This window comes from Ictidomys tridecemlineatus, chromosome 2 (assembly GCF_052094955.1).
Source record: "Ictidomys tridecemlineatus isolate mIctTri1 chromosome 2, mIctTri1.hap1, whole genome shotgun sequence".
In the NCBI taxonomy this organism is placed as follows: domain Eukaryota; kingdom Metazoa; phylum Chordata; class Mammalia; order Rodentia; family Sciuridae; genus Ictidomys; species Ictidomys tridecemlineatus.
In genome coordinates, this window is record NC_135478.1 from 72,549,029 (window position 1) to 72,563,519 (window position 14,491).

The following is a 14,491-nucleotide window of genomic DNA, read 5'->3' on the forward strand; positions in this document are numbered from 1 at the left end:
TTACTACCCAGCATGCCGAGAGGCCGCTTCCGGGGCGGGTCTGCAAGACCCGGAAGTGGTGAGGAAACTCCGAGGAGGCTTGGGGATCTGAGTGGTAGGCGGTCACTTTTTCGCTTTAGCTGTTTCTGCTGCTGCCACCGCTGCCATGGGGAAACGACAGCACCAGAAGGACAAGATGTAAGTTGAGTCTCAGCTGGGATTGGCGCCACGCTCTGCTCAATCCCCTGCCTGATTTAGCGCCGCTGCTGTTTCTCAGAGTTCGTCGAGAGGCCATTAAAAATTGTGACTTCCGGAAATTCCCACCCCCTTCTCCAGGCAGCCTCCAACCACCACGGTTTGCTTGGATTAAGCCCTGATATGGTCTCTTTTTTTTTTTTTTTTTTTTTTTTTTTTTTTTTTTTTTTTTTTTTTAAAGAGAGAGTGAGAGAGGGGGACAGAGAGAGAGAGAGAATTTTAACATTTATTTATTTTTTTCTTAGTTCTCGGCGGACACAACATCTTTGTTGGTATGTGGTGCTGAGGATCGAACCCGGGCCGCACGCATGCCAGGCGAGCGCGCTACCACTTGAGCCACATCCCAGCCCCCTGATATGGTCTCTTGAGCGCGACCCTTACACTGGCCTTGGCGCTCGATTTGAACCGTCTCCTTTACTTCTCAGAATTTGCCTGGGACCGCCCCGGCCACCCATTGTGAGCTTTGCTCTTGCATTAGTTAGTAGTCTCTCCTGCATCTTCAGTCTCCCTGGATGCTGGTTCACACTTAGCCTACACATCTCTAGTCTGTAGTTTAAGACAAGCCAGCCGGGCGCAGAGGCGCACGCCTGTAATCCCGGCGACTCGGGAGATTGAGGCAGGAAGATCGCAAGTTAAAAGCCTACCTCGGTAATTTTGCGAGGCTGAATTAAATCCTTTCTCAAAATAAAAAGGGCTGGGGATGTAGCTCATAAATAAGGGGTCCTGGGTTCAATTCGGTACCAGAAAAAAATAAAAACAAGCCAACCGTGTCCCTTCCTTTCCTCCAGCTACCACCATGTTTCTTTGATTCTGTTCCTAACAAGTGAAAGTCTTGTGTCTCCTTGCTGTTTTCTGCTGTGTCTTGAAACCACCTCAGTCAGACTTTTGTACCCAGAACAGCCCTTGTGAAGATACCGTTGTCTTCTGTGTTGCCAAATCTGGTGTTCTCAGAAGCCTAAAACACAATAATTACTCCTTCCTGAAATCCTTCTTCAGTGTCTTGATTCCCACGTGCTTTGTTTTCCATCTACTTCAGTGTCCTCTCTCTTGAGTTTCCTTTCCTGGGCCTTCCTCCTCTTCTCTCAGACCTCATAGGTTTCTTCCCCATTATTTTGTCTGTGAGTGATCTTTCTCAGTCATCCATAAGTTGAAGTTGATTGATTTTTTTTTTTTTTTGGTACCAGTGATAGAACCCAGGGGTGCTTAACCACTGAGCCGCATCCCCAGGTTTTTGTATTTTATTTAGAGACAGGGGCTCACTAAGGTGTACAGGGCCTCCTTAAATTGCTGAGGCTGGCTCTAAACTCTCTTGCCTCAGCCTCCCAAGCTGCTGGGATTACAGGCATGTGTAGCTGGCCCAGCCAAAGTTGATTTCTTTATCTTTCCATAGTGAGCTATTTACTTGACATCTTCCTGTGAAGAAGAACTGGTAGATGTCTGGGAGTTTCTTTTTCTTTCCTTTTTTTTTTTTGATAAGCATTTTACTGTATACTGTATATGTTTTACTGTATATACTGTATATATATATATTTTTATATAAGCATTTTACCAAGGCTGGCCTGGAACTCATCATCCTCTTGTTTTAGCTAGCCTTCTGAGTAGCAGGGATTACCAGTACATGGTACTACCTGAAAGTTAATATTCTCTATATTATTATTGTTCTGTCACTATGACAATATCCCTGAGAACTAAAGTAGGGAAGGTTTATTTTGGCTCATAGTTTCAGTCTATGGTCAACTGATTCTATTGCTTTTAGACCTGTGATGAGGCAAAACATCATGGTGGATCAGAGCTGCTGTCCTCATGGCAACTGGGAAGCACAGATCAAGGAGTGGTCCAAGGACAACATATGCTCTTCCAGGACATGCCCCTAGTGACCTACTTTTTTCACTAGGCCTCACCTCCTACAGTTTCTACGCCCTCCCAATAGTACATTCAATTATGAACCAGTTAGTTGATTAATACATTGATGAACTCAGCCTTCATGATCTGATCACTTCCCAAAAGCTCTACTTTTGAACATTGCTGCATTAAGGACCAGCCTTTCAGCACGTGAGCCTTTGAGGGATATTCCAGATACAAATTATAACACATCCTAAACAAAACTTTTGATTTTCATCTTTTTACCCTAACCTCTGACCTCCTCCCTATTTCAGTGGTTATATCACTATAGATGGTCCCTAACCTTCTGTGAGTTAACTTAACAATTTTTCATCTTTATGATGGTGTGAAACAATGTGCATTCAGTAGAAACCATACTTTGATGTTTGACTTTTTTTTTTTTTTTTTGGTACTGGGGGTTTACATTATGTGAGATATTCAACACTTTTTTTGGTGTTTGTGTATGTTGCTGGGGGTTGATCTCAGGCCTCCTACGAGGGCTTCTATCACTGAACTATATCCCAGGCCCTAAAATAAGCTTTTTGTTAGATATTTTTGCTGAGTGGTGGGCTAATGTATGTGTCCTGAGTATGTTTAAAGTGGACTAGGCTAATCTGTCATGACCAATAAGTTAGGTGTATCAAATGCATTTTTAGCTTAGGATGTTTTCAACTCAGGATGGGTTTTTCAGGGCATGGTTCCATTAGAAGCATCTGCTCAGGTCAGAGGTCTGGTTGTTGGCCTTGATGCCTTTCATTATTCCTGTCCATCAGGAAGTCCTGGCTCTTTCAGGAACTGACCACTTTCCACCTTGTCCACCAGTCCTCCATAGGTGAAGTTGGTATATCTAACTTCTTGGACTTTTGTGGTCACCTCTTGTTCTGAAACCTTTTTCAGTTGTTTTCCTACACACGGCAGCCAGACTGGTGCTTTGAGACATATGTTAAATCATGTCAGGGCCCTATTCACAATCCTCCAATAGCTTCCCTTCCCACTTAGGGCAAATCCAGAGTCTTTATCATGGCCTGTGTAGCTCCCGTGATTGGTCATTGCCCATGTTTTTATCTTCATCTGTTTCCTATTATTATTCGGTTATGTCTTGTTTTTGGTACAAACCCAACCGTTAAGCCTTCATACATATTATGCCTACCAAGCTCTTCCCCAGATCTTCATGTGCCCAGCTCCTTCTCATGTCAGCTCTTCTCATAAATTCAGTTTTTTTCTTTCAGAGCAAAGAAGGACTGTTGGTTTTTATTTACTTGTCTCAGTATGCTTCTGCCTGCTTTGTTTATCACTATGTGCCTCACATTTAGCAGGTATTTTAATAAGCATTTGCTGAATAAGCCACAATTACATCATCAGTTACTTACTTCATAGACTCTGTCATCTCTATGACGATCAGTTACTTATTTCACAGATTCTGTCATCTTTATAAAGGGGAGATAGTAACATTTTCTCTCTTCTTCAGGTACATTACCTGTGCTGAATACACTCACTTCTATGGTGGCAAGAAGCCAGGTAAAGTATAAAATTCTTCTGTTTTCCATGGTTGATGGGGGTGGTATTAAGGAATGATGTCTTCATTCTACTGTGAGTTGTAAAAATGAAAAGTTAACAAGAACACAGATATTATAATAGACAACTGGAGTGAGGACATAATCCACAAAAGAGGAAATATAATCAGCATAGGAGAACATGTTTTATCTTGGTGGGGATTTTTCAAAACATAGGTTAAAATAACATTTTGGTTTTTATTTTGAGATGGGGTTTTGCCAAATTGCTTGGGGGCCTCACTAAGTTGCTGAGGCTGGCTTTGAACTTGCGATTTTCTTGCCTCAGCCTCCTGCATGTCTGGGATTACAGGCATGCACCACTGTGCCAGGCTTCCTCTAAATTCTTTTTGGTGTACCCCATGTGTTTTGAGGTGTAACTCAATGATAGAGCCTGCTTAGCATGCTTGAGGCTCTTGGTTCAGTCCCCGGCACCAAAACAGACAAACAGAAAACTTTAAATCCATAGCAAATGCTGTACTAGGTAATTTGCATTAACTTTTTTATAAAATGTAATTTAATTGTTGTTAGGTGCACATAGATGAAATATTTTACAAATGAGTTTAGTGTTTTTAATTTCATTTTAAACAGATATCCCACAAACAAATTTTCGTCGATTACCTTTTGACCACTGCAGGTAAGGGTTCTGAATGTTTATCTTTCCCTGTGGTTCTTTGATATATGGTTGGACCTCCTTTTTCTGAAATATTTGGGACCAGATAGATGTGTTTCAGATTTGAGTTTTTCAGATTTTGGAATATTTTCATAGACTTTACCACTTAAACATCTCTAATCTTAAAATCTGAAGTCCAAAATGTTCCAAAATCCTAAACTTTTTGAGCACTGATATGACACTCCAAAGTTTTGGGATTTTGGAGCATTTTGGATTTTATTTTCAGATTAGGGATGCTCATTATGTACTATCTTATAGTGAATCTGAAGGACTAGGTAGGGATTATTTATATTCTTCCACCTGGATTTTCCCTGAAATGGGAGGTAGTGGACCTAACCATGATGATAGGTAGTGTATGTTTTTATTTATTGTGTCTGTATTTACAGTCTTTGTCTTTTTAACCTCATTCTTACCTTCCAGGATAGTAAGCCTTGTTGTTAACCCATTTTACAGTTGAGAGAACTGATGCTTAGAAGACTGAAGCACCTGGGTCACGTATCACATCTGGAAAGATTGGTCACTGAGTATTGATCTCAGTGGTCTGACCCCAGGCCCACACTTGTAACACTTTACTCTTGTTAGAGAAATTAAGTAATTGCAGCATCAGCAGTAGCAAGAGTAATGTTATCATGAGGCCTTTCTCTACTTATATGTGAACCCAAGCACTGGTGCGGATGAGAAGAAACCCAGAAGCAGAGCCACCTAAATGCTGCTTCCAGCCAGATTGGTCTGGTTATGAACAGAAGTGGGGGGCCTGTTGGAGAATCAGGGCTTCGACTGATGAACCCCTTACATTGCCCCTTCCAGGGTGAGGGGGTGTTAGGAGAGTGGGCAGGTCTGGTGGTCCTAAGGCCTGAGGTTTGCACAGCCTGAGCCATGGTCACTTCTGCCCTGGATCCTTGTATTCACAGCATCTTCCTTATCCCCAAATTCTGATTCTGAAGGTCAGGGTGACCCTTGAGAGCCGACAAAGCTGTCCTGGTGATGCTGGCACCCCAGTTGAGGGAGGTCATCCAGATACCACAGTGCAGTGAGGAATGGGCAGAGGAATCCATGGTGCAGGGAGACCTGAGGGCCTAGTTACTTCAGCCCAACATCCGGGCCTCCCTGCATTTGCCCAGGACCTTGAGGATCCACCTATACAGTGGTTAGTGGGGACTATTCCTCTTTAGCAGCACCTGCTCAGGGAGGTGCAGCCTCAATGGCTAGTGTTTCTTCCCTCCCCATAGTAGAATCTGTAATCAGTCTGTAAGAATGTGGTCTTCACATTGGATATTAATTGATGTGATGGAAATGAATCATTCTTGATTCAAGTTCCTCCAAGAGATCACTGATCTTAGTTTCAATTATTTTTTAACTACCTTAGGTTAGGAGTAAAAATGTGCTGTGAGGGCCTAGAGTTGTGGCTAAGTGGTAGAGCACCACATAAAAATAAAAAAATAAGGGCTGGGGCTGTAGCTCATTGGTAGAGCACCCGCCTCACACATGTGAGTCATTGGGTTCAATCCTCAACACCACATAAAAATAAATAAAGATATTGTGTCCAAGTACAATTAAAAAAAATTAAAAATAAATAAAAATGAAAAAAGATAAATAAAGGAAATGTGTCTATCTACAACTAAAAAAAAAAAAAGTGCTTTGAGCATATGACCCTTAAGGTCTTATTGGGGAGCAGTTACATGTTCATCATCATGGTATTTGGAGCTTGCTTTGGTTTTGGCTCCAGCTCTGAATACTTACCAATAGCACTACTATTACTGCTGTAGTTAGCATTGAAGGTGGGGCCACAGACGGAGGTGGCCAGGTTGCTCATCCAGGGTTCCCTTGAATAGCATTCTGGGAGGTCCCCAGGCCAATCCTGGTCAGAGCTTAGGAGGGTCGAAGTCACAGTGTTGCCAGGCTATCTAAGTCTTAAGCCCTGACCTGTGCTGACTAAACTCATAGGTGAAAAATGTATAAACAGAATTCAGGGCAGCTAGGTCTCTGAATGGCTATCGCAGAAATCCATGCAAGAAAAAGAGTATTGGTATAGGCAGTTCACCAGGTAGGTTCTGCTTTTCTTCAGCAGACTCCATGAGGGGAAAATGGCTCTTGGTCAGGACCTCTTCAGATGTTTATCCCTATATCCATGTATGAGAACTTCTTGAGAGCTCCTGGGGACTTAGGTATTCACTTAGTCATATGGCAGCTCCTTGGAAATGTGAGGGACTATGTATACACTCTGTGGTCAGGGGAAGACAGGGCACCCCAGACCATAGTAGCCCCATCATCCCTCACAGGATTTGGGAGGATAGCTTTCAGTATAAAAGCTTGGCCTGTCTGCTGCATGAAGTTTTGGAGAGTGAATCCTGGTCCTGCCTCCCCAAGGTTACCTCCAGGGACCAGCTTTTTTTTTTTTTTTTTAATATTTATATTTATTTTTCCTTCCTTCCTCCCTCCCTCCCTCCCAGAATTGAACGCAGTGCCTCACACATGCGAGGCAAGCACTCTACCATTGAGCCACAACTCCAGCCCCCAGAGACCAGTTTTGATAACAAAAATATTATAGACATACAGAGGTTGTGAGAGAACCTGGTTATTGTGATTCTAAGGCCCTGTGGCACCTCCTGGGACCCGTGCCTTGTACTTAATGGTTTATGTGCAAGCTTTGGAGGGATGGGACATCAGGGTCACTTCTGGTGTTGACCACCAGTGCAGACTATGCAGAGAAGCCTGGAACTGTTAGAGGAATGATTGAAGAAAGGAAGCCAAAGGTGAGTACTAGGGTGACTGGCCAGCCCATGGTGAAATCTGTGTGTCTAGCAGCTGACCAGGAATGACTTCTTTTTCAGTCTTTCTCTGCAGCCCTTTGTCTACCCTGTCTGCACCCCAGAAGGTGTCGTCTTTGACTTGCTGTGAGTTTTACCTTAACTTTGATCTACGTATATGGTGAGATTGTTGACACCCACTAAGGAAGGAGGTGTTGGGTTTGTGCATCCAGACAGTGCCAAGCGAGGCAATGCCAGGGTCACCAGATCCTAATCCCAGCAGTCTCAGGAGTTGTGAGTGAGCCTGTTGGTGACTAAGAAGGAATAGCCAGGGCCTCAGGGACATGGCAGCAGTATTGCTATGATGTATCCCTTTTCCTCTTAGATAAAGAGCTTTAACTGGCAATTGCTCCTGTCCCTGCCAGAAGTGGGTTCAAGTTGCTCTTCATTCTCTGTATGTGAGGGTCTTTGGGTTTTAATTGGCATCAGTTTGGAATGTTAATGGACTAGAGACTCTTCACTTTATAAAATTAGAGCCATAATGAAGGCTTCTAGGACCTGTGCCTTGTACTTAATGGTTTGTGCTGCAAGCTTTGGAGGGATGGGGCATCAGGGTCACCTCTGGTGTTGACCACCAGTCAACAGTGCTGTAGTTTGAAGCATTATGCTTATATTTTTCATTTTTGGGGGGTTGAACTCTGGGCATTACACATGCTAAGCATTCTACCACTGAGCTACACCCTCAGCCCTAGTGACACTTTCTGTTTTCTCTTCCCTTCAGGAATATCGTTCCATGGCTTAAGAAGTATGGGACTAACCCCAGCAATGGAGAGGTAGGTGGCCAAGTAGAAATTTGATGCTGGTGAGAGCTGTCCTCTTGCCTTTATTTTGTCCTGGTCATTTTCATGGACACATGGACCTAGTAGAGAACCATTCATAGGGAGCAAGTACACATGGGGTAAAGAGTGACAGGACTTCCTCTCCTCACCACACCCACTCCTTTCTAGAAATGTCCACTATATGATCATGAATATAAGAATGTACATTGTCCCTCTGTGTCAGTACATTTTGTATCTGCATGTTTAATCAACTACCAATCATAAATATTTGAAAAAAATTTGTCCATATTGAAAATGTACAGAATTTTTCCTTGTCATTATTCCTTAAATAATACAGTATAACAACTATTTACATAGCATTGACGTTGTATTAGGTATTATAAGTCTTATAGAGAAGGACTGGGGATGCAGCTCACTGGTAGAAGACTTGCTTAGCATATGGAGGCCCTGGGTTCAATTGCCAATACTACAAACACACAAAAACTCTCATCTACAGGTGTATATAGTTTCTGTGAAAATACAGTGCCATAGGTACTTGAGCATCTATGCATTTTGATATCCTGGGGGGTCCTGGAACTGATTGCTATACTGAGGCACTATTACATATGCCTTTTCTTGGGCCACAGATGTGATCATAGTGGATGAACACCTGTGTATCTTGTTTTGTATGCGTTGCTTAGAAACCTGAACTTCTTGGTGCAGAAATCACAGCCTTTTCTGTGTTGTAGTGTATATCCTTCTTTGTGGGAGTACTATGCTGGATTTTAACTTGTGTGCCATTACATAGGTACAGGGACTGTCCCTAGCATGTTTCTTTGGGCAAGTAGAAGTATCTGTCCAAGGATGGGTCAAAGGATGGGTACCTATTAAGTCAAAGGATGGGTACCTTTTCAGTTTGGGCAGCTACTAGAGAATTACCTTCCGAAGCCATCTTATTGCTTCACACTTTTGATAGCAACATGTGAAGGAGGAGTTCCCTATGTCCTGAGCAACAATGGGTAGATTTTTTTTTTTCTGTTTATAGGGGAAAAATTAATTTTTTATTTTTATTAATGTAAAAGATTTTTAATTTGTAATAATTAAATTTCTTATTTTTGTTGTGTTTTAGTCTATTTTTGTCACTGTGACCAAAATACTAAACAAAAACAACTTAGAGAAGAAAAGGATTTATCTGGGCACATAGTTTCACTGTATGGTCAGTTGACTCAGTTGTGCTCTGGCCTCTGAGGTGAGGTGGAGAAAAATATTCACTGCCACAAGGATGTGAAGGGGTGGGGGGACTCAGGAGCTCAGGGAAGATGAGTCCCTCCAGGGCTCAATCCAGTGACCCACCTCCTTTTGTCATTCCCCACCTGCCTACAGTTACCACTCAGCGAATTCATTTAAACTAGGATGGACTGATTAGGGTTATAGCTCTCATAATTTAATTTTTTCACCTCTGAATATTCCTGCATTAACACAGGAGTATAAAACCAGCTTTTATCTTGTAGCCTTATCATTTAGTCCTATTTTTCAGCTCAGTAGTCACCTCTGTTGGCATATGTGTTTACAAAATGGGCTCTACTCAGAGCCAGTAGGGGTGGATGGTGGATTATATAAATGTACCCTCCTAGGCACACCATTCTGTAGCCCCCTTTTGAGTCCTGGCAATGTCCTGTGGTGTGCATAGAGAGGTCCCTGCAGTTAGAGCTCTAGAGCTCTGTTCTGTAGCTATAAAGGATTGGCTGGGCAAAGACCTTTCCAGCCTGTCTGTTTTCACCTGGCTTCTCAGCCTCACATTTCTTCACATGTCTTATCAATTATTATTATTATTATTATTATTATTATTTATTTGTTTTTCTGGTACCAGGGATTGGACTCAGGGGCACCTAACCACTGGGCCACATCCCCAGCCCTTTTTTTGTATTTTATTTGGAGACAGGGTCTAGCTAAGTATCTAAGGCTGGCTTTGAATTCGGAATCCTCTTACCTCAGCCTCCAGAGTTGCAGAGGCATGCTCCACCACACCCAGCTCTTATTATTATTTATTGTGTGTCTTTCAGAAACTTGATGGTAGGTCCCTGATAAAGCTGAACTTTTCCAAGAACAGTGAAGGTAAGTCTCTTTTTAGCCAGCTCTGGGAATGGCTCATGGGGTCCCTGCTCTCACTTTTTTTGTTCTAATTAGTTATACATGACAGTAGAATGCATTTTGACATATCATACATAAATGGAGCATAACTTATCATTTTTCTGATTGTACGTGATGTAGAATCACACTGGTCATGTAGTTATAGATGCACATAGATGTAATAATGAATAATAATGTCTGATTCATTCTACTGTCCCTCCTACCCTCATACCCCCCTCCCCTCACCAAGTTCTTTTGTCAATTCTTCCTTCCTTTTTCTTTCCCTCTCCTTCCTCCTTTTCCTTCCTCCTTTTCTTTCCTTTCCTCTTTTCCTTTATTCCCTTCCTTCCCTACTTCCTTCTTCCCTCCCTCCCTCCTGATTGAATCCAGGGCTTTGCAAATACTCTACCACTGAGCCACATCGCCAGCCCTCACTCATTTCTTTCTGAACAAGCTAGACACTTGCTTTTAATTTCTCAAAAAATACTACATGATGATTTATCCTTAGGTTTGAAAACAATATTTTGAACTTTTTAAAAATTCAACTTATACTGTCTTGCATATGATTATTTTGAATGTGATTAGCTCATTGTGGCACAGTGTTCTGAGGAGGATAAAATTACTTTGACCTGGGATGATGATAAATGTTCATTTATTTTTAAAAAAATACCACATGATTTCATAAAGGTCCAGATAGTTTTAAAATGGGGGTGAGTTGGCAGAGAATCATTTTTTGGACAAGGGCATTCAGTCCATTGAACAACCAGTGGCCTTTGTGGGTATAATAGGGCCTTGTGGGGCATGAGGTGTGTAATCATTGCTGGAGGCAGTCAGGGTGGGCAGTTAGGCCATGGATGTGGTTGGTCGGGAGGGGTCTCTTAGCTGGGCTTCTTATTTCCTCTTTTTTTTTGTATCAGGGATTAAACCCAGGAGGGCTTAAACACTGAGCCATATCCACAGCCCTTTTTATTTTGGGACGGGGTCTCACCAAGTTACCTAGGGGGCCTTGCTAAATTATTGACGCTGGCTTTGAACTTGTATTCCTCCCGCCTTAGCTTCCCAAGACACTGAGATTATAAGTGTGTACCACTGCACCCAGTTTGTCAACATCACTTTTAAAGCCCCAGCCCAGTTTGAAGGCTTCCTGCTTTATATTTTGAAATGTCTTCTTGTCTCTTGGCCACATACCAGGGCTGATGTGACCATCCTGCATTGTTCCTATCTAAGGTGCTAATTTTACTGGAGGCCTTTGTGCCCTAACCCTGGTCTCCTTTGGCCATGTAGATGTTGTGGTTTAGGCTGTTGTGATTGCTGGGTGTATGTTTTCCAGGGGAATGCAGAGAGCACAGGAGGCTAGGACCCCTCCCTCTTGACTAACCCTAGAGTCTGCTTCACAGTCAACACTGGGTTTGCAGATCATGAGTAAATGAGCTTCAGCAAAAAAGCAGTATTATATGTTGATGAAATCAGGAGCTTCACTCTAGTGACTACCCAACTCTGTGATCAGCTGGTTTAGGGAGGTCCGCAATATGTGCCTCTCATTCAGGAATTATTTGTAGTAAACAAAGCAGCCCAAATTTCCCTAAATGAGAGGAGCTTACTTTCTAGTTGGGGAGAAAACCAGACAGTGTGTCAGATGTTGTTTCTGCCATGGAAAAAAGCAGAACAAGGCAAGGGGAAAGAGCCTCAGGAGGACCAGAGTTTTTGTTTGTTTGTTTATTTTTGTTTATTTATTTATTTTTTTGCATATGATTACTTTGAAGGCGATTAGCTCATTGTGGCACAGTATTCTGAGGAGGATAAAATTACTTTGACCTGGAGTGATGATAAATGTTCATTTATTAAAAAAAAAAAAAAAACCACACACACACAGAGTAAATCTGATGGAAAGGAGGCAGGAAGCCAAGTGAGGACCTGGAGAAGAGCATTCTAGGCAGTTGAGTACACCCAGTGCAAAGCCCTGAAATGGGCATGCATTTGAGGGTGTCTGTCCAATCAGAAATCCAGAGTTGCTGGAACAGCATGGGCAAGGAGTAGAGGCAGAGGATATGGTCGAGATTGAGTTGCAATGGGAGGCACAACAATCCTACAGAGCCTGGGTGGGAGCCTATAGGAGGACCTCGCCTCATTTTTTTTTTTTTAATATTTTATTTTTATGTGATGCTGAGGATCGAACCCAGTGCCTTATGCATGCTAGGCAAACACTGTACCACTGAGCCACAACCCCAGCCCTCGCCTCATTTTTTTGTTGGATGTTTTTACTGGGTGGGGGTTGGTACTAGGGATTGAACCTAGGAACTTGTACATGCTAGGCAGGTGCTCTGTCACAGAGCTATACTCCCAGCCTGTTTTATTTTTATTTATTTATTTATTGGAACCAGGGATTGAATCCAAGGGCACTTAACCACTGAGCCACATCCCTAGTCCCTTTTTTAAAATTTTTTATTTTGAGGGGCTGGGGATGTGGCTCAAGCGGTAGCACGCTCACCTGGCATGCGTGCGGCCCGGGTTTGATCCTCAGCACCACATACCAACAAAGATGTTGTGTCCGCCAAAAACTAAAAAATAAATATTAAAATTCTCTCTCTCTCTCTCTCTCTCTCTCTCTCTCTCTCTCTCTCTCTGTCTCTCTCTCTTTCTGTCTCTCTATCTTTAAAAAAAAATTAAAAAAAATAAAATTTTTATTTTGAGATGGGGTCTCACTAGGTTGCTTACAGCCTCACTGAGTTGCTGATGATAAGGACTAAAATCGTCACAGTAGCATTACAGCACTAAAAAATTTAATAGGCATTTCTTAGTCTAATTAAATGTGTACCCACTGGTAAAATCTCCATGGTTTACTCATTATTCATAGTTTTCAAATCAGGATTTTAAAGAATTCCACTCAGATACATGTGGGTGACATCGCTAAGACCCTTAGTCTTTAAGTTCCTGCCTCCCTTTTGTTTTGAGTTTTATTTGTTGGGACTTACTAGACAGGGCTGCTGGGTGGGGGCTTATTAGGGCAGGGGATCATCAGGTATTTGCCACAGTAGTCCAAGTGAGAGATGAGGAAGGTTAGGAGACAGTGTGGCTGGTGGGTGCTACAGGTGTGAGAAATAGGAGAGGCAGTCAAGACTAAATCACTGGGAGAATGGGCTGTTTCCTGTGCAGGGATGGCTTCAAGAGGAGGAGGAGGAAGAGTGACTAGCGTGGGGGTCACCTGGGACAGGGTAGGTCCATCCATCTGAGGAAAGTGAGGCAGGGATTTACTGAATGAATAGGAGTTTACTAATGAGGCTTGGGAGTAGGACTTGAGCAGCTGTTATCCCTCTGGTTCTTGGGGTTTTTCCTCCTCCCTTTCTCTGACCCACAGCCTGAGTTCACTCCTGCCTTGGCCCTCAGTGGTCTTCTTTGGAATGATCAAAATTCTCAAGGGTGACTGGCTTTCCTGTGTGTGCCTTCTCTCTAGAGAAGTATCACTGCCCGGTGCTGTTCACTGTGTTCACCAATAACACCCACATTGTGGCCATCAGGACAACTGGCAATGTCTATGCCTACGAGGTGGGTCCTCACTGCAGGGAATGTGGGACTATCTGGCATCAGGCTCTTGGGTGTGTGCTTTGGGTGTACTCTCTCATCCTGGCTGGGGTTAGGAGTGAACCCAATACAACAAGCATGGTCTGTTCTCATGGGATTTATAGTCATAGCCACTAGCACAAGCTTTCCTACCCAGACCCAATTGGGTACCTTCCCATTTCAAACAGATCCAGAAAAGTGTAGAGGTACTTCCTGGGCCTTCTGAGTCCAAGCAATTTTGATTGCTGAGCGGGGAGTCTTAATACCCCAGAGGGCAAAGATCAGGCCCAAGAAGGAACCTTTGCTCAGAGAACAGGCCCCCAGGGCTACAAGGGAGCTGTTGGACCCCATTGGGCAAGGGAAGGCCATGTCCTGAAAGAGATATCCCTAGGAAGGAGTGAGTGCCAGGCTGGTGAGAGGAGTTCTGGCAGGGAGTAGATGTAGGGATAGGAGGCAGCAGTTTCCATACAAGTGCTCTTGCTCAGAGCAGGGGCAGGGAGGAGCCTTACTTTGTGGAAAAGCCTGTGCCTTTTTGTTTCCTCACCTGGACATTTTCAGAGTCTCAGTGGCCAGTGCTGTCCCAGGAACTCTTGGGCTGCTTCTTGCCCAAAGCACATGGATTGGCTTAGTTAGTCCTTGCTGAGCACCAGTAGACTTTACTAGGGCAGGCATCTTGTATTCTTGCTCACCACCTGTCTCTCGTCCTACCACTGGGCCTGGTGTATGAGCAGTGAAGATGGAAATGAGTGGGGGGTGGCCTCACTGAGCCTGTTGGCCAATATGTAAAATGTATCCTGAGAGCATCCCACAAAGAGTGCTGAGTGCACTGGGTTCCAGTTGCTGTCTGGGGTGCTGTCAGCCAGCTCTGCCCTTCATGAAGGGGTTGTGGCCAGGAGCCAT

At 43.4% G+C, this 14,491-nt stretch overlaps 1 protein-coding gene across 2 annotated transcripts in view; it reads left to right on the forward strand.

Annotated features, from left to right (window-relative positions):
• Positions 1 to 23: 23 nt before the first annotated feature.
• Ppil2 (peptidylprolyl isomerase like 2) overlaps positions 24 to 14,491 on the forward strand; it is a 39,687-nt gene continuing 25,219 nt past the window's right edge. For both annotated transcript variants that reach the window (XM_078038833.1, XM_005334480.5), the window contains exons 1-7: positions 24 to 177; positions 3,584 to 3,633; positions 4,257 to 4,302; positions 7,170 to 7,232; positions 7,867 to 7,918; positions 9,967 to 10,018; positions 13,485 to 13,576. In XM_078038833.1, coding sequence (XP_077894959.1) covers positions 146 to 177; positions 3,584 to 3,633; positions 4,257 to 4,302; positions 7,170 to 7,232; positions 7,867 to 7,918; positions 9,967 to 10,018; positions 13,485 to 13,576 — 387 coding nt within the window. In that variant the 5' untranslated portion in view covers positions 24 to 145. The remainder of the gene's footprint in view (positions 178 to 3,583; positions 3,634 to 4,256; positions 4,303 to 7,169; positions 7,233 to 7,866; positions 7,919 to 9,966; positions 10,019 to 13,484; positions 13,577 to 14,491) is intronic.